Source organism: Suncus etruscus, chromosome 9 (assembly GCF_024139225.1).
Source record: "Suncus etruscus isolate mSunEtr1 chromosome 9, mSunEtr1.pri.cur, whole genome shotgun sequence".
Classification (NCBI taxonomy): domain Eukaryota; kingdom Metazoa; phylum Chordata; class Mammalia; order Eulipotyphla; family Soricidae; genus Suncus; species Suncus etruscus.
The window spans coordinates 68,362,808-68,389,519 of NC_064856.1; the positions used below are offsets into that span (position 1 = coordinate 68,362,808).

General features: G+C 40.8%; 1 protein-coding gene across 2 annotated transcripts; it reads right to left on the minus strand.

Annotated features, from left to right (window-relative positions):
• Positions 1-1,896: 1,896 nt before the first annotated feature.
• On the minus strand, positions 1,897-22,996 carry SAAL1 (serum amyloid A like 1). Of its 2 annotated transcripts, XM_049781042.1 has the most exons (13): positions 22,858-22,996; positions 20,579-20,692; positions 17,436-17,519; positions 15,887-15,966; positions 13,451-13,510; positions 13,206-13,321; positions 12,328-12,508; positions 11,178-11,260; positions 10,900-11,088; positions 7,462-7,658; positions 5,199-5,291; positions 3,216-3,296; positions 1,897-2,078 (listed from the first exon to the last, which is right to left on the minus strand). In XM_049781042.1, the coding sequence occupies exons 1-13, from the start codon at positions 22,978-22,980 to the stop codon at positions 1,977-1,979; spliced, it is 1,503 nt and encodes a 500-aa protein (XP_049636999.1). In that variant the 5' UTR covers positions 22,981-22,996; the 3' UTR covers positions 1,897-1,976. The 2 variants fall into 2 exon arrangements, with proteins under 2 accessions (XP_049636999.1, XP_049637000.1); XM_049781043.1 differs by lacking the exon at positions 1,897-2,078 and having other exon boundaries at positions 2,951-3,296.
• Positions 22,997-26,712: the final 3,716 nt, after the last annotated feature.

Here is a 26,712-nt window from a genome sequence, read left to right on the forward strand (position 1 = left end):
CATTCCAATATAATCTGAAATTATGAAATGTGAAGCCTCGAGTTTGTGTTTTTGCGGAAAACTTTTTCCTGCTCAAAATTGTTTTGGCTATTTGGAGTTTTATGATTCAATACATATTTCACAGTTAGTTTCTGTTTTCTATTGATATAGAAAATGCCACTAGGATAAAAATTGCATTTTAATCTACTTCGTAATGAGAGACAGAGGGATGGGACCTCTATTGATGCTCAGAATTTTTCCTGGCTCTGTGCCATGCTCAGGATACTATAGAAAGTGCTGGGGAGCACACAAATGTCAGCTGACTACAGGCAGGTGCCCTTCCCCTGTACTATCCCTATGCTCCCCCCAAAAACAATAACTAAAATATGTACCACCTTATAATGTTACAAAATCAAGAAGTAACAAGTAAATGGGCTGAATGGACATGGGAAACAGAAAGTACCCACAGCTTGATATTCCTGATCTTCCTGCTGTGTAGTCTTTCCCTGGTAATTCTCTGGCTTTGAGTTACATTCTTTCTGTCGGATGTCTAAAAACCAAAAGTACTTCCCCAATTCTAAGTTGTGCTCAAGGGGAAACACAAAAAGTGAAAACCAAACTGCAGAGGCAAACATAGCAAATAACTTAGAATACCACTTTGATGGGGTATTCTGTATATTAACCTTTAACTTTAAGAAATAATAAAAATGACAATTTTAGCATCAGCCAGTAGGTAGAAATTATTCCAACTATGCGTTGGAAATCTCATGTTATATTCAGACTATGGGTATTTTTATAATTGACTTCATACAATGCACAAAGAGTTTAATCAGTAAGGTTATAATTTTACAGACTCATTCTTTTCTGCATAATGCATGAAACTATAAACTACCTCCAAATAGGAAATTACTTACCAATAACAGTAACTCAGTATTTTATCAGCAAAAGTCATCCAAAGAAAGAATACAAAGTATGACAAGACCAAAGTTGGGGATTTTTTTTTTTTTGTCACACCTAGCAGCACTCAGGGGTTACTCCTGGCTCTATGCTCAGAAATCGCCCCTGGCAGCCACAGAGGACCATATGGAATGCTGGTATTCGAACCACTGTCCTTCTGCATACAAGGCAAATGATTGCCTCCATGCTATCTCTCCAGCCCAAGACCAAAGTTTTAAAGTAAAATATATTCAGCAATAAAGTGGGAAAGGTAATAGCAAAAGGAATTTTATTTTTGCAAAAGAGATTTTAAAAGATGCTTTTGCTATTCATAACTAATACTTTCCTAAAATCTATTAAAAATGCCACTTTTAACGAATGAAAAAAATGCATGTTGGGGGCCAGAGAGATAGCATGGAGGTAAGGCATTTGTTTGCCTTTCATGCAGAAGGTCATTGGTTCGAATCCCGGCATCCCACATGGTCCCACAAACCTGCTAGGAGCGATTTCTGAGTGTAGAGCCAGGAGCGCTGCCGGGTGTGATCCAAAAACCAAAAAAAAAAAAAAAAAATGCATGCTGGACTTTCAAAAGTAAGAATGTACTACAGGGAGCTGGAGAAGCATACAAGGGAAACCATGTATGGTACAGTTCATGAACAATAAGAGGTGAAAAAACTTAAATTCATGCTGAAACAGAATCCTGTTATTGCACTTTATTCAAAATACTAGGTAGCATTTCCAGCTTCGTACACACTGCATTGAAAAATAAAAAAAAAATTGAACTGTAATAAAGCTTAACTACTGGGACCAGAGAGATAGCATGGAGGTAAGGCGCTTGCCTTTCATGCAGAAGGAAGGTGATCTGAATCCCAGCATCCCATATGGTCCCCTGTGCCTGCCAGGGGCGATTTCTGAGCATAGAGCCAGGAGCAACCCCTGAGCAGTGCCAGGTGTGACCCAAAAACAAAAAACAAAAATAAAAATAAAATAATAAAAAAAAAATAAAGCTAAACTACTAATAACTTTATAAGTTACTACAATTTGATGTATAGTCAATGCAATTAACAATCACAAAAATGGCTAAGGTACTTGCATTCTATGGTAAATGCCATGGACTTGCTACCCAAATTATTCACAGCTCCCTTCTCTTGTGTCTTTCCCACCTATAGAGATTGCAAAGGGAAAAAGCCATTGATTACAAATACTTGTAGGTAGCATGGACATGTGACACAGCTCTTGCTAGGGAACATTGACTTTTCTAAACAGAAAGGTAAAAATTTGGAGCCAGAGAGATAATATAGTAAGCAGGGCATTTGCCTTACACATGACCAATCTGGATTCAATCCCTAACATTCTATATGGCCCTCCAAGCTTGCCGAGTAACCTGAGTATCACTGAATATGGCCCAAAAACCAAAAACGAAAAAGAAAATTTGCTAGAAAACTCTTTTGCTTCCTCTTTGAATGTGAATAAAAGGTCTAGAGATACTAAGCCCTTAATCACAAGACAATAAACAGGAACCAAAGGCCTCTTCAGTAGAGGTAAAAGAAATGAGGGTCCCTGAGCCACCTTATCAGATCTGGACTTCTTATTATATAAGATATGTAAAAGCTATTGTCTTAAACTATTATGATAGTTTTCTATTTGTGCCATTGAACATGCTTGCAGTGAATGCAAATATAAAATTCTCACATACAAATCAAATGACGAATTATAATGAAAATCCAGGGCCAGAAAGTTAGTACCATGAGTAGGGAACTTGCCCTGTAAATGGCCAGTCCAGGTTCAATCCCCATTTCATATGGTCTCCCAAGTACTGCCAGGAGTAATTCCTTAGTGCAGAGAAAGGAGTAATTCCTGAGCATGATCAGGTGTGACCCAAAACAAAAATTAAAATAATAATAATAGTAATAAAGAACACCTAATTAATATCCTAAAAAGAACTTAAGGTACCCTGAACATCACCAGGAGTGATCCCTGACATAAACCAAGAATAATCTCTAAGCATCTCTAGGTGTGGGCCAATAACCAAAAATTTTTTTAAAAAAAGAACTTCAAAACTTTATTTTTTTTAACCTGAAAATGTCAAAAATCACATAACAATACAATTGGAGGATGTGTTTGAGTGTAATATATAATAAAGTTTAAAATATAATGCTAAACAAAAGTAAGACTGGAAGAAATGCATGATACTCAAGGTCTAATATAAGTCCTTTTCCAGTATTTCCTCTATTGTCAGTAAGGAAATATTTCTTGGGAAGCAGAAACTCTGATTCAGTTTTTAACCTTCAAGTTTGAACCTTCAAACTTGGAAACCTTTCCTCCAGGTCAGCAGCCAAAGCCTTATCCACTTCATTTAGGGTTTTCAGAAACTCTTCCACCTTTAAGTCAAACAGAAAATACAAGTCAGGGGCCGGGCGGTGGCGCTGGAGGTAAGGTGCCTGCCTTACCTGCGCTAGCCTAAGGAGACGGACCGCGGTTCGATCCCCCGGCGTCCCATATGGTCCCCCAAGCCAGGAGCGACTTCTGAGCGCATAGCCAGGAGTAACCCCTGAGCGTTACCGGGTGTGGCCCAAAAACCAAAAAAAAAAAAAAAAAAAAAAAAAAAAAAAAAAAAAAAAAAAAAAAAAGAAAATACAAGTCAACAGAAAACAGTGATTTCTCTATCTGTGGAAATAATCCATTTGTTACATGATGCTAGATTCCCAGATAACAGGTTATTTCCTACACAGTACCAACTCAGGGATACAACATCCCATCCCATTCTTGTCACTCCTACACTAGCATTTCTCCCCACAGCATTTCCTTTTAGGTCCTTGGCTAGGTTATGACTGTCTTCCATGGTGGGTGTCCCTTCATTCCCTCATACCTCACTTCATTTTCCTAAAAAAGTTCCTACTTCTTTTTTTATTTTAATAAAAATATCTTACTTTCAAAGTTCCTCTTTTGTTACCAAGTGTGATATAATTTAAAGAATAATAAAAACCTATTTACTGGGCCTGAGATAAGGCATTTGCCTTGCACTGCAGCTCAAATCCTTAGCATTGCATATGGTCCACAGAGCATTGTCATGGATCACTCCTAAGAATAGGACCTAGGCATTGCCAGGAATAATCCAAAAAACAACCAAACAAAAAAACTTAAACAAATAACTATTTAGGGGCCGGAGAGATAGCACAGGGGTAGGGCATTTATCTTGCATGCAGAAGGATGGTGGTTCAAATCCCAGCATCCAATAAGGTCCCCAGAGCCTGCCAGAGGCAATTTCTGAGCATAGAGTGCTGCTGGGTGTTACTCAAAAAAAAAAAAAAAGAAAAACCTATTTAGGGCAGGGGTCTCAAACTTGTGGCCCACGGGCCGCAAACGGCCCTCCCTCCATACAACATTTTGTGGCCCTGCCCTAGAGGAATCATTTTTTGTTTTGTTTTGTTTTAGTTGTTTGGGTCACACCCCCCAATGTTCAAGGCTTACTACTGACTTTGCACTCAAGGATCACCCCGACTTTGCCTCCTGCGGCCCACAGGTAAATTGAGTTTGAGACCTCTGATTTAGGGGCTGGAGAGATAGCATAGCAGTAGGGCATTTGCCTTCCTTTGCCTTGCACACAGTCAATCCAAGACAAACGGTGGTTCAAATCCCGGTATCCCATATGATCCCCGTGATTGCCAGGAGCAACTTCTGAGTGCAGAGCCAAGAGTAACCCCTGAGCGATGCCGGGTGTGCCCCCCCCCAAAAAAAAAAAAACTATATACTAAATTCATCTAAGAGCCTTACTTTTTATTTTTTTAGTTTGTTTTTTGGGTCACAGGCAGCAGGTGCTACTCCTGGCAGGCTCAAGGGACCAAATGAGTCTAACTTTTGTTTCAAATAGAACGTTTCATAAGAGAATGAGTATTTAAATTCAGTATATTGATTCACCTCTTGAAATTAAAATTGTGTGGATAGAGAGCTCAAATGGGCTGGGCCCCTATTTTACATGCTGGAGACTTGGATCCTATCCCCAACACATAGTCCTCCAAGTCCCATCAGGAGTGACTCCTGAGCACTGAAACTGGATTAGCTCCTCAGTACTACTGGGAATGGCCCAAAACTTCAAGGTGTAACTTAGGTGAGTCTCATGAGTTATCGATCTCTCAGTCATCTCACCAGCAAAGACATCTGCCTTGCGAGTTAAACCCTCTCTCGTTTCTCACCAAGGCCTCATAGACCAGAGTATTCTTTTCAAAACACTGTATTTAGTAATCCCCTAAAACTCAATCATCTACACATTTACCCAAACTCACCACTGGGCTATAAAAGGGAAGAAGGTGTTGAAATGCACAGGAACATTTTTGTTTGCTTAACTGGCCTTCTTTCAATCCCAGAGCAATTGTCTCCTAAAGCAGAACAAAACAAAAAAAGATCTAGTGTCAAATAAGGAAAGCTTCTAAAGCCAAATCTGTATATAAATACAAAACATATACAGTATTCTTGCAGCCATTTCCTGTGTGATAGGGAACCCTTAGCTTGTCTCTCTAGGAAAAAGCCAACTCACTTCCCTCCCCCACCACCACCCAAGCATTTTATTCTACTCTACTACATCTTTATCTACTGGTCCTTTGCACTTCTAGTTCCATCACTGAGACTTTCATTACTATTTTTTGGGAGGGGGGGTCACACCCGACAGCGCTCAGGGGTTACTCCTGGCTCTATGCTCAGAAATCGCTCCTGGCAGGCTTGGGGGATCATATGGGATGCTGGGATTTGAACCATCATCCTTCTACATGTAAGGCAAACGCCCTACCACTGTACTATCTCTCCAGCCCCAGCTTTCATTACTTTTAAGATTATTTTGGTTTGGTCACACTTTGTAGTGCTCAGGACTTACTTGACTCTACGTCCCAGAATCACTTCCTAGAAGGGTTCAGTGGACCAAACGTGTGTGGTGCTGGAGTTGAGTAAGGCAAAAGTCTTGCCCACTGTATTATCCCTCCAACTCCAAGAATACTTTTGAAAATTACCAATGATAAGAGCCTGCAAATTCTCCTAATTTTATCCTCACCCCTCTCTAATCCTTTTTCTCTTGCTTTTAAAATCAGACATAATACCTTTGATGCTAAAAAATAAATAAATGTTAGTGAACCAGAGATAGTAACAGTTGGCAGGGCACTTGCCTTAAACACAGTCTACCTGGGTTTAATCTCCAGCATCCCAAGCACTGCTAGGAGTGATTCCTAGGAAAAAGCTCTGAGTACCACTAGGTGCAACCCCCAAAGAGAAAAAATAATCTCTAGTAGCAACTCAATTTCCTTAAGATTAAACTCAAATTTTCTATGTATGGCATATAAGAATTCCTAATTTATTCTTAGTCCATCTCTATATTCTGCTTGTGTGAAAATTAGAAAACACCTATATCTATTTTGTAAAAAATTCAAAAGTAACTGCATTTAAAGAAATGTATTTACAGTGAATGTAAACACAATATTACAGAATAATCAAACAGAATATATTTAGCTCTTAAGCACTATTGGGTGTGTCACAAAAAGAAGAGAAAGAAAAAAGAATATTTTAATAATCTTGATCATATTAAAGAAAAATATTCCTTAACACAAACAGCATACATGTCTATAGGTGTTCTTTTGTGAAGGATATTAAATAGGCTCTAAGTGAAAAATCTTTCATCATGGGGGCACAGAGGGTAGGGCATTTGCCTTGTACACAGCTGACCCGGGTTTGATCCTGGCATCCCATATGGTGCCCCGCATCTGCCAGGAGAAATTTCTAAGCACAGAACCAGAAGTAACTCCTGAGTGCCACCAGGTGTGGCCCAAAAACAAAAAAAAACAATAACTTTCAGCAAAAAAATGATCTGGAGTCAAAACAAGAAAATGCTTATAGTAAAAAGTCTATATATAACTGAATATAAAAATCTTATATACAGTTTAAGTATTTAAAAAACATAAACAATCAAAAATGGCATTACTTCTTTAGAGTAATTTTTAAAATCTTTTTTTGTTTGTTTGTTTTGGGGCCACAACCGGTGATGCTCAGGGGTTACTCCTGGCTGTGTGCTCAGAAATCGCTCCTGGCTGGGGGACCATACGTGATGCCAGAGGATGGAAAAGTGGTCCGTCCTAGGTCAGCCGCGTACAAGGCAAACACCATATCTGTGTGCCACCACTCTGGCCCCACTTTATAAGAGTATTAAGCTGAAGATAGATAAGTCTTTCTGCCTATATATATCTCCCCAAATTTATAATATATCTATACTACTTTTTTATACTACTTTTATATTTTAAGAAACTATAAAGGGGCCCGGAGAGATAGCACAGCGGCGTTTGCCTTGCAAGCAGCCAATCCAGGACCAAAGGTGGTTGGTTCAAATCCCGGTGTCCCATATGGTCCCCTGTGCCTGCCAGGAGCTATTTCTGAGCAGACAGCCAGGAGTAACCCTTGAGCCCGCTGGGTATGGCCCAAAAACCAAAAAAAAAAAAAGAAACTATAAAGGTTGAACATATTCAGTCTATACATTTTTTGTGAAATAAATTATTAATTCACCTTTCTTACCTTTGTTAATGTTTGAAAGATATTAGAAAGAAATTCACATGAGATATCCTTTAAGATTTTTAGGTGGAAATCATCTTGGATAAAATCAGACTTTTTGGTTTCTTCTGTACTAGACTCTGCTGAGTTCTCTAGTTTCTTCTGACAATGTTCCATATTTCGTAAAACACGAATCAAGCTGTCAATTAGGGGAAGATTTGCTGTACAGATAAGAGACAAGGAATTAGTTACTTTGGGTTTGGGTTTCTTCTCATTTCCTCACAAGCCTGGAATATCCACCAGTCTAGAGAAATACTGTATCTCAAGTGTTATTCAAAGAATGAGGGATCAGGAAAACAGCTCAAAAGGCTAGAGCACATGTTTTGGAGATGAGGTTCAATTCCTGGTACCACCTACCTGAGCATCGTTCAGTAGGGAAGGCCCTGGGACTGGGGCAATAGTTTGATCCCTAGCATCTATTATGGTCCCCCCGGGCCTGCCAGGAGTGATCCCTGAGCGCAGCTCCAAGTATCTCTCATTGTGGGACCCTATTTTCCCCACCCCCAAAATAGTTCTATCTTAAGAGAGACAAAGCCATTAAAAATCATGGGTACATTGGTATCAAAGTTGAAAACTCTGGATGCTCTTGGAAGGAGGTGGGCTGAGTCCCCGCCTTGAGGAAGCCCTGGCAGCCACATCCACTCCCCATAGTCTCTGCCATGCTAACAGCCCAACTTCATGGCTTAGCAACTAATCTCACTCCAGATACACCATTTCTCAAATGAAAATTCTGGAGTCTTCTCAGACTCTATCCACTCTCTTTCCAGAAACTCCAACAGCCACACCCAACAACCCACAGCTACCACCATGTAAACTTATGGGTCCAGCTTCATAGATCCTGCAGTTCCTGGAATGCACTGCAGACACCTCCAAATTTCTCAATATAGACACACAGAGGGAACCAAATTACATGGGAAAGTAACATAGAAGCCACCTAAGCTCAACAAACAAAAACAATACAGAAAGCACAGTTTAGTAAGTCTTCAGAGAATGACTTAATAACTCCATTGTGAGATTTAACAATTTTCACAAATACTCATTTACTGAAGTTTTTCTGATAATTTTATTATCATTTAACTATAGCAATATAAAATCAATTATTTTGTGCCTGCCAAGGGGGCGTACTTTAGGTGGGAAACTGGAAACAATGGTGGAGAGAATGTTACACTAGTGGTGGGATTGTTACACTAGTGCTGAAACACTGACTAACAGAAACTGTGTTATGAACAACTTTGTAAACCGGTGTTTAAATAAAATGATTAAAGGGGGTACAAACAAGATTATAAAGGCATTAAACTTCAAGAGGGTTTTTTTGTTTTTCTGTTTTTGGGCCTGGTGATGCTCAGGGGTTACTCCTGGCTATGCGCTCAGAAATCGCTCCTGACTATATGGGACGCTGGGGGATCAAAGCGTGATCCATCCTAGGTTAGCACATGCAAGACAAAAGCCCTAGTCTTGCGCCACCGCTCTGGCCCCCAAGAGTTTTTTTTATTTTTTTATTTTTTATTTTGGGTCCATACCTGGTGGTAATTAAGGCTTAATCCTGGCTCTGCATTCAGAGACCTTTACAGGTGATCTTGGAGCACCATATGTAGTGTGCTCAGGATCTAACCTAGGTTTACTGCATGCAAGCCAAGAGTCTTAACCTCTGTATTATCACTCTGGCCCAAATCTTTTTTTTTTTTTTTTTTTGGTTTTTGGATCAACCCGGCAGTGCTCAGGGGTTATTCCTGGCTCCAGGCTCAGAAATTGCTCCTGGCAGGCACAGGGGACCATATGGGGCACCGGGATTCAAACCAATGACCTCCTGCATGAAAGGCAAACACCTTACTTCCATGCTATCTCTCCAGCCCCTGGCCCAAATCTTTTTATATCTATATATGAACAACAATCTAGAAGGGGGGAAAAGAATTAACAATTGCATAAAAAAAAAAGAATCAAATACCAAGGCAGGAGCAGGTAGGATGTTTGCCTTGCATAAGGATGACCCAGGTTTGATCCCCAGCATCCTACATGATCCCCCAAGCCTACCAGGAGTAGTTCCTGAGCTAAGAACCAGGAGTAACCTATGTGGCCTAAAAAACAAAACAAAACAAACAAAATAAAAAGAATCAAATACCTAGGAATCAAATTAACAAAGATATAAGACTTATACATTAAAATGATACAGTAAGCAATAATTAAATGAAATTAGAAGACACAAAAGATGGAAAAATCCTTGTTCATAAATTGAAGTAGTTTAAAATGACTTATACAAAATTTTGTATAAATTCAATGCAATATATCAAAAATTCTAATGGCATTAGTCAAGGACAGAAAGTACTACCAACATTTTTAATGAACTAAAGAAATGCCCAAGAATCAAAGCCAACGCAGAGGAAAAATAGATGGCAGGCATTGTGTTACCTGACCTTAAACTACACTTTAGACTACATTAATCAAAACAGTGTGGTATTAAAATTTTAAAAACACAAATACAGACCAAAGAAATACAACAAAGACCAGAAATAATCCTTACATATATAAAGTTAACTTTTAAGAGCCAAGCACATGAAGAAAGAAAATTCTCTTAACAAATGGTACTAGGAAAAATTAGTTAGCAATGTGAAAAATGATAAAACTGAGGGGCCATAGCAATAGCACAGTGGGTAAGGTGTTTGTTTTGCATGCAGCTTTCCCAGATTCAATCCCCAGCATACCACAGAATCTACCAAGCCTGCTAGAAATAACTGCTGAGTGCAGAAATCAGGAGTAACCTAAGTGCTGTGTGGCCCAAAAAAAAAAAAAAAAAAAAAAACAACAAAAATTATTTTAATGGATTAAAGACATAAATGTGAGACCAAACTTCATAAAATACACTGACAGAAACAACTGGGCCAAGGAGAGCGCTTAAAAGTTTTGGAGTGCATCATGTTTTGTATATGAGAGCCCAGGGTCAACCCAGGCACAGCATAGTATTCTGAGGATCCATGACAGAGGTCCCTGGCTAGGTGTAGCCCAGTAAAAAACAAAGAAAAAGAAAAAAACCCACGCCTTTTATGAAGAAAAAGAGGGATAAAAAAAACAAAACAGTATAGGAGTAAAGATGCTTGCTTGCTACATACAGACAAACTAGGATCAACAACAAAAAATATATGTATGTGTATTATGTGTTTGAGAAACCAAAGGGGGGCCAGAAACAGTACAGCAGGCAGGGCACTTCCTTGGATATTATCAACTCATGTTCAATCCATGACACCATACATGGCCCCCTAAATCCACCTGACTTTGGGGCTATATTAAGTCCTAAAAATATTGGGTGTGACCAAAAAGCAAACAAAACAAACAAAAAAGAGGCTAGTTTTTTTTTTTTTTCAATTTGGCAGAGAAGAATTTAATTTATTAAACTGAAATGATGCCTACCTTCTTCTCTTTTTAGATACTCCTGCTCTGCCTGCGAGGCATAGATGGCAGACATCACTGAAAAAACAGAGGCTAGCACGGTTTTTTGTTCCTGAAGAATAATGGGTGGATCATCAGCCTGGCAGAATTCATGGCAGACCAGGTCAAAAAGTAAGCTCCATGTGTCTTTCCCAGTATCAGGGCACTGTACTTAAGAAAGATAATTTTAAAAGTAGTCAATTAAAAAAGAACAAGTCACTCCTTGAATGAATACAAAGCTTCCACATATTACATCTTACCAACTGCTTGAATTCCATCGTCCACGGTGGTAAGCAGCTGTAAGATACGCATGTAAACATCAAGTCCTTCTGGATGTTCCGAGCTAAACACAAAAACAAAGATCATCAATACTGATACTGAGCTTACCGCCTTTGTGTGTGTGTGTGTGTGTGTGTGTGTGTGTTGCACATGTGTGTGCACGCATGAGAGAGAGAGAGAAAAAAAGAGAGATAATGCACTCAAGAAAGATTTCTAACACTATGACCTACTCACTACTCTGTGTTGGGATTTTTTTTTTTTTTTTTTTTGATTTTTGGGCCACACCCAGCGGTGCTCAGGGGTTACTCCTGGCTGTCTGCTCAGAAATAGCTCCTGGCAGGCAAGGGGGACCATATGGGACACCGGGATTCGAACCAACCACCTTTGGTCCTGGATCGGCTGCTTGCAAGGCAAACGCCGCTGTGCTATCTCTCCGGGCCCTCTGTGTTGGGATTTAAACAAACGAGCAAAGAACTCTGCACGGTAAAGGAAACAATGTGAAAAAGGCTTAGTGAGGAGAGTCTGGTTCAGCTGAAATAATGTAGAAAATGCTAGATGACTGAAACAGAGTAAAATAAGAAGGATGAAGAAGTACTGTGTAGGGCCTTATATAAGCCATTTTCTTAAGAAATCTGGGAGACCAGAGATGTGGCTGAGTGAAAAAGTACTTGCATTACATGTGTAAGTTCTGAGTTCTAGTCCCAGCACTGCAAAAAAAAAAAAAAAGAAAAAGTATAGATAGCAAAATCTAGCCCTCATCATAAGGATGGCAAATAGAGACTGAGGCATGAACAAGAGAGGGTCAGGGTGGGCTCTGCAGAATCATAGAGGAGAAAAAAGTACAGCAGTTGTCCAGGTGAGATACTGGCCTAGCCATTCATACCATCAAGATCCTAGAGAAAACTGGGACAAAGGGCCCAAGACATAGTACAGTGGATAGGGTATTTGCTTTGCACAAGGCATATGCAGGTATGATCCTCAGTGCCCCATATGCTCCCCTGAGCCACTGGATATGGCGCAAAAGCAAAAAAAAAAAAAAAAAAAAAAAAAAGTACTACAAAAGAAATCCTTTTATACCTAAGATTTCTAGCAATTGGACTTTCCTATATTTTGCATACAGACTTCACCTACCGTACTTGTTTGGCAGCTTCAAGCACACAGGGCACAATTTTAAACACTGGCTGTTCTTCAGATTCTTCCTGGGGTGGGTCCAGAGGTGGAACAGTCCCCTTTCTAATCCATTCCAACATTAGCTTCTCATCCAAATCAAAGAGTTTGTCCACAACTTCCCCCACCTTCCCTAGCAAGTCAACTGCAGAAAATAAAATGGGTTGTAGAAATAAATGAGTGATGTGCAGACCAAGAATCTAAGTGAAGGCTCCTGCAAACAAGTGCTCAAGCCCTTTGATCCAACATTTTATTATAATCTTTTGCTTTGGGGCACAATCAGTCATGCTAAGGGTTTTCTCAGGAATCACTTCTAGCAGGTTCAAGGGATCCTATGAGGTGACAGGGATCGAACCCAGATGAGCATCATGTAAGTCAAGAGTCCTGCTACATCTCCAGACTCCAGCTTTTTAAAAAAGTGATCCCTAAAAAGTTATTTGGTTTCCTTGGGACCAGAGCGGTGGTGTGAGCCATAAGGCACTGCCTCACACGCACTAGCCTAGGACAGACCTTGGCTCGATCCCTGAGTGTCTAATATGTCCCCCAAGCCAGAAGCAATTTTTGAGCACATAGCCTGGAGTAGTAATCCCTGAGCATCAATGGATGTGACTGGTATTTTAGAAAGAAATTCTGTATCTTCATCAGGGTCAAAAAGATCATACAGGGGGTAGGGTGCTTGCCTTGCATGCAACCGACATAGGTCCAATCCCCAGCACCCCATATGGTCACACACAGAGTCAGGTGTGATTTCTGAGCATGAAAAACCAAAAAATAAAAAAAAAGTTATATGGTTCCCTAAAAATCAAATATAAATGGTGTTTTTAGATTACATGGTGACTTACCATTTGTTGAACTTGACAAGATGAAGCAAATACTATCATAAATAGATGGATATTCCCGAATTCTTTCAACCCAGATACTAGCCACTTCCATCTGGGAAAGGCAAGTAAGCAACAACCTGTATGATAAATGTGAGTTTGATAGCTGTATTTTAAAATCAGTACAAAGATTTCAAGAATAAAAATTACCTCTTTTTTCCTACAGTCCCATATGAGTGAGCAAACAGAGTAAAAACAAACAAGCATACCTACTTATTTCCAGCAGGGTTGGAGGGTCTGAATCATAAAAACAGTGCAGTAACACCTGGCTACAAAAACAAACAAAAAAAATCTTTCATTTCAAATATCAAAGCAGTATTCATTCCACTTCTTTAACATTTTTTGAGGAGTGAAATTCGTCATGCATATACAAAAGCCTGTAACATACAAATCTATTCCTAGTAGGTAAAGAACACATTATCTCCAAGAAAAAGGACAGCCCTTCAATTCCACAGTCCCATAAGTACCTTCCAAATCACAATTCTCTTTTCCATCTAGAAATAACTACTATCATAATTCTTCCAGCAATCTTTTTTTTTTTGCTTTACTTTATGATTTTATATATTTGTTATGTGTTCTGAAATACCCAGCAATGCTGGGTGCTAAGTGCTCAGTTATTGATCCCCAGCGGTGCATGTGGGACCAGGCATTGGGAATCAAATATAGATGCTCCAGCCCAGTGAGCTATCTTCCCCATGCTCATTTTTGTTTTAAACCTTATTTACATGGTATATATTCTAGTGAGTACTGTTTTAGCTCAACACATTAAGATCTACCCACATGGGACTGGAGCAATAGCACAGTGATAGGGAGCTTGCCCTGCATGCAGCCGATCCAGGACAGACCTGGTTTGATCCCTGGCGTTCTATATGGTCCCCCTTAGCCAGGAGCAATTCTGAGGGCATAGCAGCCAGGAGTAACTCCTGAACATCATTTTGGTGTGGCCCAAAATTTAAAAAAAAAATCTACCTAAATGAGGTAATCACCTCTATTTTAGAGACCCAGGGATGTAAATCTTGATTAAGATATTAACCACCTAAGACATTCTTTTTTCTTTTTTTTGTTGTGGGTCATACCTGGATTTCAGTCAAGTCCCTTCAGGATTTTCTCCTGGCTCTTGGTTCACTCCTGGCAGGACTCAGAAAAACATAAAGGATGCTGGGAACCAATCCAGGTTGGCATCATGCAAGGCAAGCACAGTACCTACTGTACTATCACTCCAGTCCCCTTTTTCTTTTTATTGGAGGGGGAAAAAATGGGAGAGGGTGAGCCATACGCTGCAGTACTCAGTAATTACTCCTGGCTCTGTGCTCAGAACTCAGACTCTGTGCTTAGACCCTTAACCACTATTTCATACAGTATTACAACAGTTTTTTTCCTAAGAACATTTTTTGACCTGTGTGGACACAAATTTCTTTGAAAATTTTTGTTTGTTTGTTTGTTTGTTTGTTTGTTTGGGGACCACACCTGTGGTGCTCAGGAGTTACTCCTGGTTCTGTGTTCAAAAATCACTCCTGGAAGGCTTGGGAGATGATATAGGATGACAATATAGGATGGGTCAGCCACATGCAAGGCAAGTACCTTACCCTCTATGTTATCATTCTGGTCCCCTCTTCAAAATATTTTAACAGCTATAAACCTTAGAAAATATTGGCAACATGACTGAAACCTAATCACAATCATGTTGTAATCAAGGTGTTTAAATAAAGATATAAAAAAAAAAGAAAATGTTAGCAAATATTCCTGAGGCTCAAACCATTATTACTAGGTTTCCAATATTAAAAAAAAAAAAAAACCGCTAGGGACAAACACAGTTAACATGTTTGAACCAAGCCAGCTCCATAGAATCACTCTTTTTTTTTTTTTTTTTGGTTTCTGGGCCACAACCAGTGATGCTCAGGAGTTATTCCTGGCTTAGGGGACCATATAGGATGCTGGGGATCAAACCGAGGTTAGTCCTGGGTCAGCATTGTGCAAGGCAAACATCCTACTGCTGAGCTATCGCTCCAGCCCCTGCCCCACTAATTCTTATTCCTAATGGTTAACCATCTGCTAAAAACGCAGTTCACTTTGCTATTATGAAGAAAATAGGTTCAAATCCTGAGTCATGTCCTTCAACAGAAGCCCTGTGCATCAGATGAAGCTCACCACAAAGAGTGGCGAGTGCAGTTAGAGAAATAACTACAATGACAACTATCATGACAATGTCAATGAGTGAGATAAGTAGAAGGCATGTCTCAAATACAGGCAGGGGGTGGGGGAGGACGGAGATAGGGGACATTGGTGGTGGGAATGTTGCACTGGTGAAGAGGGGTGTTCTTTTTATGAGTGAAACCCAACTACAAACATGCTTGTAATCATAGTGCTTAAATAAAGATATTATTTAAAAAAAAAAAAAAGAGTGCTCATCAGAGAAAGGTGGTAAAAAAAAAAAGGGTTGTTTTATTTATTTATTTATTTATTTTTGCAGTGCTGGGATCAAACCCTACAAGACAAACACTGAACCATATCCCCCACCCATAGTATATATTTCTTTTTTTTTTAGTATATATTTCTTATCTCTACAATACATCAGGATTTCCTTAGAGATATAAAACATCAATACATTAAAAAAAAACACACAATTATTATGCAGTAAAACTTACCCAAGATTTTTATTATTGCTGATAGACACACATATCTCCTGGAAACAGGCCATATTACCTAATATTCCCACACAGATTTCCTGCCAAAGCAAATTTTATAAGTCACAATGGCTCTGAATCAAAAGACACAAATACAAAAATCACAATTTGAAAAAAAATATTAAGCCAAGTTTGGGTAAGGGGGGAAAAAAGGAAAGAAGCATATAGAAGTCAATTACCTGAGTCCTAATTGTAAAAAGTTTGTAGTATTTAAGAAAGGATGAAAGACACATAAAAAACAAAGGCAGGGAAGAGTTATAAGAAAAGAAATCTTGGGGCCAGAGCGGTGGCGCAGGCAGTAAGGTGTTTTCCTTGCACGCGCTAACCTAGGACAGATCGCAGTTCGATTCCTTGGCGTCCCATATGGTCCCCCAAGCCAGGGGCGGTTTCTGAGTGCATAGCCAAGAGTAACCCCTGAGCATCACTAGGTGTGACCCAAAAACCAAAAACAATAAAAGAAAAAATCTTGAGTCTTTAGTGACTGGTAGGATTTAAAACATGAAAGACACCCAGAAATACAAAGAAACTTAGAAGGGGTCCCTCTCTTCCCCTCTCCCCTCTCTCCTTCTCTTTCCCCTCCCACTCCCCCACTCTCTTGTCCAGATTGATCAATTCAACTATCACTGCATAGTGGTCACTTCTCTACCCTAACTACATTGCTCCACTATTTATGGCAAGTTTCCTCCCATGGACTGGACCTCCTGGCCTTTATCTTTAAAGTCTTGGGGTATTATTACCATACTATCTTTTTTTCCTTATATTCCCAAAATGAATACGATTCTTCTATGTCTATACCTCTTTTTCTGACTCATTCCATTAAGAAACTGGAGAAACAGCATAGAGGTTGGGTGCTTGCCTTGCATACAGCAAACCTGGATTCAATCCCTGGCATCCCATATGGTCCCACTAGCACTACCAGGACTGATTCCTTAGTGCAGAGCCAGGAATAACACTTGAGCAGTGCTGGATGTGGCCCCAAAAAGTAAAAATGAAAGAATCCATATGCCTATAATGAGAAGGAATGGAAGGCAATACAGTGAAACATGGAAGTGGTTAAGATAAAAAAAAAAAAATAAGTTTCTGAGACGAGGAGTAGACAGGCCTAGCTAAATTGGAAGCACCTGGAGGGTTAGCTCTTAAAATGAAAAATTATTTGGACCCAATTATAAGAAATCTTTAGCAAAAGGCTGAGTTTGGAATGAAGGCTTTTAAGTAAACAGGCAATTTTGTGAGTAAAAAGGAGAGATCAACAAAATAGGGGTCTGGGTACCAATTTCCTGTTCTGCCACACAGTAGCCACAGAGCTGGCCAGGCCCATCTGGCTTCTATAGTCTGATAAAAGTGCTGGTCTCTAGGTTCTTCCCAAATCTACATGACTTTTGTCAAATAGACCCTTACCTGGTACTATGCAATAGGCATTTACAGACTGATTTATAGTCAGTAAGGTAATGTCAGTGAGAAAAAAATTTAAGACTTTCTAGCACTGTTACTGTTACAAAAAGAGACTTACCCTTAATCGAGGACACCTGGATTTGGCCAATACTCCCATAAATATGTCAGGAGTATTAAATTCTTGGAGAAATAGAGCAACATCCTGCAAATAAGAATAATTATTAACATAGTGATAGTCTCCTTTAAACTCTGCAGCCTATTCTGCACTTCAAAGGAAACAGTGACTAGGACACAAAGGCCAACCATGGAACTGAAGAAACTATTCACCCAATACTCATCGGATAAGGGGCTAATATCTAAGATATACAAGGTACTGACAGAACTTACAAGAAAAATATATCTACTCCCATCAAAAAATGGGGAGAGGAAATGAACAGACATTTCCTCAAAAAAGAAATACAGATGGCCAAAAGGCCTATGAAAAATGCTCCACATCACTAATCAACAGGGAGCTACAAATCAAAATAACAATGAGGTATCATCTCACATCATTGAGACCAGCACACATCACAAAGAACAAGAACAACCAGTGCTGGTGTGGATGCGGGAGAAAGGGACTCTCATTCACGACTGGTGGGAATGCCATCTAGTCCAGCCCTTTTGGAAAACAATATGGAGAGTCCTCAAAAAACTAGAAATTGAGCTTCCATCTGATCCAGCTCCCATCTGGATCCATCTGATCCATACTTCTAAGGATTGCCCTAGGAACATTAAAACACAATACAAAAATGCCCTCTGCACTCCTATGTTCATTGCAGCACTATTTACAATAGTCAGAACATGGAAATAACCTAGGTGCCCAACAACAGATGAGTAGTTAAAGAAACAATAGCACAGCTACACAAATGAAATACTACACAGCTGTTAGGAAAAATGATGTCATGAAATTTGCCTATACATGGATGAACATGGAAACTATTACTCTGAGTGAAATGAGCTAGAGGGAGAGGAAAAGACATAGAACAGTCTCACTTATCTGCGGGATATAAGAAAAATAAAAGGCATTATGTCAAAAATATCCAGAAATAATACAGCTGAATGCTAGGAGGACCAGCTCATGGCATGAAGCTTGCCACAAAGAGTGGAGAGTGCAGTTAGAGCACTAAATGCAATGTAATCACAGTGCTTAAACAAAAAAAAAATTTTAAATAAAAAATGAACGAGGGTCAGAGAGATAGCATGGAGGAAAGGCATTTGCCTTCCATGTAGGACATGTGAATCCCCAAACTAACTCAGCTATGGAGATCTGTGTTAAATCTTAAACAAAATGAATTTAAACTTAAAATTAAGTTTCTGGATATTTTTGCCTCAGATTTTCACCAAACTTGAGGTATATTTATGATAACTTAGCTTGAAAGTTAAGACAAGAAACCAAAGTGATAGTACAAGTAATACTTTAGCTTTATATGAAGGCCAACCTAGGTTCGATCCCCAGCATTGCAACTGGTCCCCAACCATCACCAAGAATAATTCCTGACTGAAGACCCAGGAGTAACCTCAAAGTATTGCCAGGTATGGCCCAAAAAATTAAAAATATAAAAACGTTTTAAAATGTTAAAATGGGGAGGCCAGAGAGACAGCACAGTGGTAAGGCGTTTGCCTTGCATGCAGCGGACCTAGGACAGATGATGGTTCAATTCCTGGTATCCCATATGGTCCCACAAGCCTGCCAGGAGTGATTTCTGAGTGCAGAGCCAGGAGTAACCCCTGAGCACCACAAGGTGTGACCCCCCCAAAAAAGAAACAGGGCCCGGAGAGATAGCACAGCAGCGTTTGCCTTGCAAGCAGCCGATCCAGGACCAAAGGTGATTGGTTCAAATCCCAGTGTCCCATATGGTCCCCTGTGCCTGCCAGGAGCTATTTCTGAGCAGACACCCAGAGAGTAACTCCTGAGCAATGCCAGGTGTGGCCCCAAAACCAAAAAAAAAAAGAAACAGTTAAAATGATAATGTACTTCAAAGGGCCCTAGAAGGTACCTTAAAGAGACAGAAAGCAGAGTTTCTTCAAGCAAGATAACCTACATGAATGCTGACTAACAGAGGCGTGTACTGGGGCCAGAGACACAGTACAATGGGTAGAGGGCTTGTCTTATACACAGCAGATGCAGATTCAATCCCCTGCACTATATATGGTCCCCTGAGCCCTTCCAAAAGTGATCCCTGTGTAGAACCAAGAGTAAGCCCCAATCAATGGATGGGATCCTAATAAGTAAACAAAATAAAGATTGTGAGCTAGATGCCAACCTATTAGTGCTTCTTTAGATCTGTCAAAGAATGAATCTCTGAAGAGGTGACATTAAACTTGTAAAAGAAATTAAATCTATTGGAGGACAGAGAGAAACAATCACTGAATAACAGAGTGATCTACAACGAAGTAAACAGTTTCCCTGAGCACAGAGAATGTTTATACGATTTTTTACAGCATCCAAGAATATAAATAAAATGGTGTGTGAGGTAGCTCAAACTGTAGGACACATGCTTCACTGTGTTTGCTTCAGGTTTGCTTCCTTGCACCTCACAGCCCCCATGCACTGCTGGGAATAGCCCTGGACTGCCAAGTATTTCTAGTTGGCTAACAAATGAAATAGCTAAAATATGAAATAGGCTCAGAGGGCTAAGGAGCTTTTCTTGCTTGCATAACATTGGTTCTTCCACAATGCCAGGAATACCCTGAACATTGTGGAGTGTGGCTCAAATCCCACCTACCCACCCCCACAAATATACAAAACAATAAATAAAATAAATAAATTAAAATAAGAGGAACCAGAGAGGGCCGGGCGATAGTGCAGCGGGAGGGTGTTTGCCTTGTACGCTGCTGACCCAGAACAGATCTTGGTTCAATCCCCAGCGTCCCATATAGTTCCCTAAAGCCAGGAGCTATTTTTGAGCACATAGCCAGGAGTAACCCCTGAGCGTCACCGAGTGTGGCCCAAAAACAAATAAACAAACAAAAAAGAAGTCAGAAAGATAGTACAACAGTAGAGCATTTGCCTTGCATATAGTGAACCTGGGCTCAATCCCTGGAATCCCAGATGGTCCCCCCAAGCATTGCCAGGAGTAAATCCTAAGTGCAGAGTCAGAAATATTCCCTGGGCATTGCCAGGTATGGTCCAATTTTAAATTAAATTTAAAAAATAAGAATGTTTAAAAAATTCATTTTTTTACCCTACAAGTCTTTCCAGTTTCATTTCCAAGCCCATACCTCATCCATTGACATATCCCATACTCGGCAGATTTCATTCTCCAATTCTTCATCCAGCTCTGTCTGCTGCTCCTCATCATCTGAGCTGCCTTTAGTGTCTTCTGGGGTAACAAGCTTCAAAAAAAAAAAAAAAAAAAAAAAAGGAAAAGTACATAAAACTATCCATATAATTTGGCTAAAATGATCTCACAGTCATTTAGAAGTCACAAAACTACCTCAAAGAAGCTTCTTTTGCAAAAAACTTACTTGAAAGATACAGTAAGATCTTGGATGGATTTATTTATTCAACATACATGGTTTACTCCATATATGCTATTACTAGGTGCTATCATAGAAATATAAGAGATGGAACTGGAAAGACAGTACAATGTTTGCCTTGCATATAGCCAACCTTGGTTGATTCCTGGTACATTCCTAAGCTCCACCCGGAGTGACCCCTGAGTACATAAAACTAGGAATAAAGCCTGAACACTACCAGGGAACCTAAAGCAAAATGAAAATATAAGATAGACGGGGCTGGAGCGATTGTACAGCGGTAGGGTGCTTGCCTTGCCCACGCTAGCCTAGGATGAACCGTGGTTTGATCCCCCAGTGTCCCCTATGGTCACCCAAGCCAGGAGCAATTTCTGAGCACATAGCCAGCAGTAACACTTGAGCATCACCAGGTGTGGCCCAAAAACAAAGAAAACAAAAAATGTAATATAGAATCCGTTACTTCCAAACAATTTGGTCGCAATAGAGACTAATTCATCTGAATTGAATACAAGGAGTGATGATGGAAAAATTATCTGTAGGTGTTGAAGAAGTCCAGAACTCTTCTTCTAGTGACTTGTACGCTACAGTGTGTCAGATGAAGGTAAGAGACTCCAGAACATGGGGTTCAGACTGAAGAAAGGAATGAGAACATTTGGGAAAAGGGGGGAGATGCAATGGGCTCTAGATTCTGAATTTCAAGCTAAGAAATATTTTTTTTTCTTCTGCAGGCAAAGGGAACAACAAGAAGTTCCCAAGGACACCTTTATTTATTTACCTTTAAGACTATTCTTGCAGTTACACAGAAGATGGACTGAAAGGAGCAGATATTGAAAATTGGAAAATCAACTTGGAACATGGGGAATAAAGTTTCTATTTATTGGGGCCGGAGAGACAGCACAGCGGCGTTTGCCCTGCAAGCAGCCGATCCGGGACCTAAGGTGGTTGGTTCAAATCCCGGCGTCCCATATGGTCCCCCATGCCTGCCAGGAGCTATTTCTGAGCAGATAACCAGGAATAACTCTTGACCACCACCCGGTGTGGCCCAAAATCCAAAAAAAAAAAAAAAAAAAAAAAAGTCCCTATTTATTGAGTTTCTTGTGTGCACTTTGGTGGTATCTTTTTAACCCACACAAAACCCTATATACAGAAAGATAGTACCCCCATACGCATGCACACAAACTAGAGAGAGACAGAGAGAGAGAGACAGAGAGACAGAGACAAGAGAAAGAAATTGATCTAGACTCCAAGCAACCTGCCCCAAAAGCCACACGATGCATGCATGACTCTAAAATCATTTCTCCCACTACAACAAGAATCCAGGACCACAAAATGTCATGTAGTAAAAGCAAAACAAAAAACAGGGATTGCCTAGATCAGCTTTGACACCAGAGTATAGAGAAAAGGAAAGAGAAGGAATGAAATCAAGAGGAGGAAGAGAAAGGGCACTAACGGGGAACCTAGGTCATTGAGGGGCCTTGTACTATCGGTGATGTAGGAGACTGGGGTAGCTGTATTTCCAAAACAGACTCAACAACACTGCAAATATGAGACCTACACTGCAAACACCGAACTCTGAAATGTCCATGTGAAGGCAGGCAGGCAAAGGTGGGAGAAAGCATGGGAACACTGGTAGAGGGAGGAAGGTGGTGGGACTGATGTCGAAATCTTGTCTGCCTAAAAACCTATCCTATCACTTTGTAAATCACGGTTCTCTACGTAAATAATTAAAATAATTTGAAAGGAAATGAAAAAAAATTGGACTGGCTGGCTTGCGAAACTACAGTGGAAACAGCAAAGATCCTAGCCCAGCCTGAAGAAGATCGTGCACTTGGGGAATCAGCAAAACAAATCTGGGAGCAAGACAAGATTCCAATATCCCTTCCATCAGGATGTTGGGGGCACCGAGACGACCCCCCACAGTTGGGAAGCAGCAGAAGCGGCCAGGATGGAAGCCCAGGGCTGAGGCCCAAGTCGGTGCCAACTGCAGAGGCGGGAAAGTGTGGGGCGAGCCGCCGATGCCACACCTGGATGAGTCCGTTGAGGACGCCAAAGAGCCAGTGCTTGCTGTAGACCGTGCTCCCTATGCAGTCTCCCGTGGCCACGTCCTCCTCCCGACTCGGAGGCGGCGGCGACGGGTTGCGGTCCATCACTTGCCGCCACTGGCTGCGCAGGCGCCGCGCCGGAAGCTGCCGGAGGAAGCGAGAGGACTCTCGGCGGCAAGAGGGGCCGGCGCGCCCGGTGCCGCTCTCGCCACAGCGCCCCCTGCCGCGTAGGATGCAGCCGGGTTTAGAGGCACGCCAGGTGTACTGCACTTGCAAGGCCCTTTTTTGGTTTTTGGGCCACATCGGCGGTGCTCAGAGGTTACTCCTGGCTGTCTGCTCAGAAATAGCCCCTGGCAGGCATAGGGGACCACATGGGACGCCGGGACTCGAACCAACCACCTTAGGTCCTGGATCGGCCGCTTGCAAGGCAAACGCCGTTGTGCTCTCTCTCCGGCCCCAACAAGGCCCATTTTATACAGGGCCCACGTACATATAATTTCTTTATCAAAGGCATAATGATTTTCACCCTCACAAGATCAGATTTTCCACATCTCTGGAGCTCTGATCCTAAATCAAAGAGAAACGGTTAGGGAGGCCAAGAAACAGATCTGTGCCTTTTTGCAAAGCAATCCGTTTTTTTACCTTAGGGTGTGACCCCCGGGACCCTGCCCACAGGGTGGACTGAGGATCACGAAGTAATTCGTGGGTCACGAGCGGGATCTGACCTAAAAAAGAGGAAAGAGGCTGGGAAAGAAATGAGCTCAAGTCAAGCTTGCTGATCAAGAGCTAAAGTTTATTGAAAAGGGGCTAGCTTTTATAGCATGAGCAAAATATGGAAGTAACAGTCAGTACTTTTCCATGGCATCTATAGAAAAGTAGGGGGGTCGTGCAGGATGGACTTTCCAGTTTTACATTATCTTTATGGGGCACAAACATTCTTTCACAATGGTAGCTTAACAGGATGTGTGATCTTATCTTAGCAACTCGGGCGGTTTACTGGAACATCTTGTGACTTTTGCTAACTGAACTATGTGGCTGTTCTTTCCTTTAGGTCCATGGGGGAAATGCCACAGTGGCCGCCTGTCATGTAATGTACACAGGCCTTATGTTTCAGGCATAAGAGACTCCATTTTGCTCTCTAGCTCTAACAGCCTCCAACATTAGGGTACAGAGGAAAAACAATAAAACAATAAAGTAAAAATAAAAATAAATTAATAAATAAAATAAATATATAAATAAAATAAAAACAATAAAATAATACAATTCCCTAATAGAAATGTGCAATAACTTCAAGACAAAATATCTATTTTGCTATTCTAAGTGCTTCATCACAACTCTACTGAACGATAGAGTAAATGTCTCCAATATTAGCATTTAGACAATAAATCACTGTAAACCACCTAATCCCCCTTAGTTACAAATGAAAAATGAGGGGGCCAAAGCTATAGCACAGTGGTAGGGCATTTTGCTTTGCACAAAGTCGACCTGGGACAGATCCCAGTTCGATTCCCGGCCTCCCATATGGTCCCCCGCGACAGCCAGGAGAGATTTCTGAATGCAGAGCCAAGAATAACTCCTGAGTGCTGCCGGGTTTGGCCTAAAAAAAAAAAAAAAATGAAACGCACCTGTGGGTTTATCAGGGAGCAAGTTTGGCAAAGTCATGAAAAAAGGATGGTAAAGTTGTGACAAAAGCAAAGATCAATTTACACTGTAATTTCATTTCTTCAAACTATTAAGATATTAAAACTGGGGGCCGGAGAGATAGCATGGAGGTAAGGCGTTTGCCTTTCATGCAGAAGGACGGTGGTTCAAATCCCAGCGTACCATATGGTCCCCTGAGCCTGCCAGGAGCAATTTCTGAGCATAGAGCCAGGAGTAACCCCAGAGCGCTGCTGGGTATGACCCAAAAACTGCTGTCAGGCTCGATATAATAGCATTTGTGTTATTAATATAACATAAACTTTTTTAATTTTATTTTATTGAAACCATTGTGATCTACAAAGTCCTTCATAGTCAAATTTCAGATATACAATGAATCAGGGCCATTCCATCACGAGTGCCCAGAGTATGACGTGAACTTTATTTGGGGGTGGGAGGAAACACTTTGCTGTACTCAGGAGTTATTCCAGGCTCTGCACTCAGAAATCGCTTAAAGCAAGATCTGGGGACCATATGAGATGTGGGGAATGAAACTACCATCTGTCCTGGATAGACTTCTTGCAAGGCAAATGCCCTACCACTGTGCTATCTCTCCAGCCTCAGATGACATAAACATTTTGGGGGGGGTCACAACCGGCAGTGCTTAGGGGTTATTCCTGGTTCTACACTTAGAAATTGCTCCTGGCAGGTGCAGGAGACCATATGGGATGCCGGGATTAGAACCACCGTCCTTCTACATGCAAAGCGAACACCCTACCTCTATGCTATCTCTCTGGCCCCCAAACTTCTAAAGCTGTTTCTCAACCTTTTTCTGTCCAGGACCTCCCGAACCAGCAATTTTCCTTTATGTTCCCCCATCCCTCCTACCTAGTGACCCTTCAGTCCCATTCCGTAGCATCTCATTTCAGAAAAACTAAAGTCAGGACCCCAGTTGAGAAATACTGGCTTAAAGAACTTATATTTTGAAGGTGCTTGCTCTGAATAATTGTTCTGCATTGTTATAAATAGTTTTAGGGAAAAAGTTGTATTTCTGGGAGAAGTTCTAAGGTGCCAGCAGTATTGAGCAGAAGATACTGAGATTCGCCATGAAATCTTTGTCCCCATTCACGCATCACAGTTGACATAATTAATAAACTTACATGGACACATCCTTATCACTAAGAATCCGTGACTTGCATTAGGGTTCACTCTGCATGTTGTGTTTCAATGAGTTCTAGTAAAATTATGACACACATCCACCAATATTGTATGACATAGGAAAATTTCATGACCCAGAAAACCTCTCTCACCCTGCTTCTATACAAGCTTTTTAAAAATATAACTTTGATGGGGCCGGAGAGATAGCATGGAAGTAAGGCGTTTGCCTTCCATGCAGTTCGAATCCCGGCATCCCATATGGTCCCCCTAGAGCTGCCAGGAGCAATTTCTGAGCCTAGAGTCAGGAGTAACGCCTGAGTGCAGAGGGTGTGACCCCCTCCAAAAAAAAACCACCAATATATATATATATATATATATATATATATATATATATATATATATATAATTTTGCTGACTTTTCTTTGATCCACTCTATGACAAAAACCCTGGAAAATAATTTTCTATAACAAAGATAGAAAGGTTCATTCTCTTTATTAATCCATGGTTAGAGAGGGGCTAAAGCCTAAATACAGCAGGTAAGGCAGCTGTCCATCTGTCTTGCATGCTTCTGACTAAGGGTTCAATCTCCAGCACTTTATTTGGTCCCTTGGGCATTGTCAGAAGCGATTCCCGTCCCAGAGAATAGATCTAGGAATGCTCTAAGCACAGCAATGGGAAAGTCCTCCCCCGCCCCAGGTTACTTTTTTTTTTTTTTTTTCATTTTGTTTTGGTGTCACACCGGGCTTGCTCAGGGGTTACTCGTGGCTCTGAGCTCAGAAATCGCCCCTGACAGGCACGGGAGACCATTTGGGATGCCTGGATTAGAACCACCTTCCGTCCTGGGTCTTCTTCATGCAAGGCAAACGCCCTACCGCTGTGCTATCTCTCCAGCCCCGCCCCAAGTTACTTTTTTTAGTATGGTTATTTGAATTTTCTGGGATGCTTATGAAGTATCTATGGTATTAAATAGGCTTGTGTTCCCAGGAAAATGTCCCATGTTATTCCCAAACACCAACCAGTTAGATTTCACAAACATTTATT

Coding starts and splice junctions, on each gene's coding strand:
- SAAL1 (XM_049781042.1), bottom strand. CDS start 22,980: ATGGACCGCAACCCGTCGCCGCCGCCTCCGAGTCGGGAGGAGGACGTG. Junction 13,511..15,886: donor AGCAATAATAAAAATCTTGG/GTAAGTTTTACT, acceptor TTGTTTTTGTAG/CCAGGTGTTACTGCACTGTT. Junction 3,297..5,198: donor TTCCCTTTTATAGCCCAGTG/GTGAGTTTGGGT, acceptor TTTGACTTAAAG/GTGGAAGAGTTTCTGAAAAC.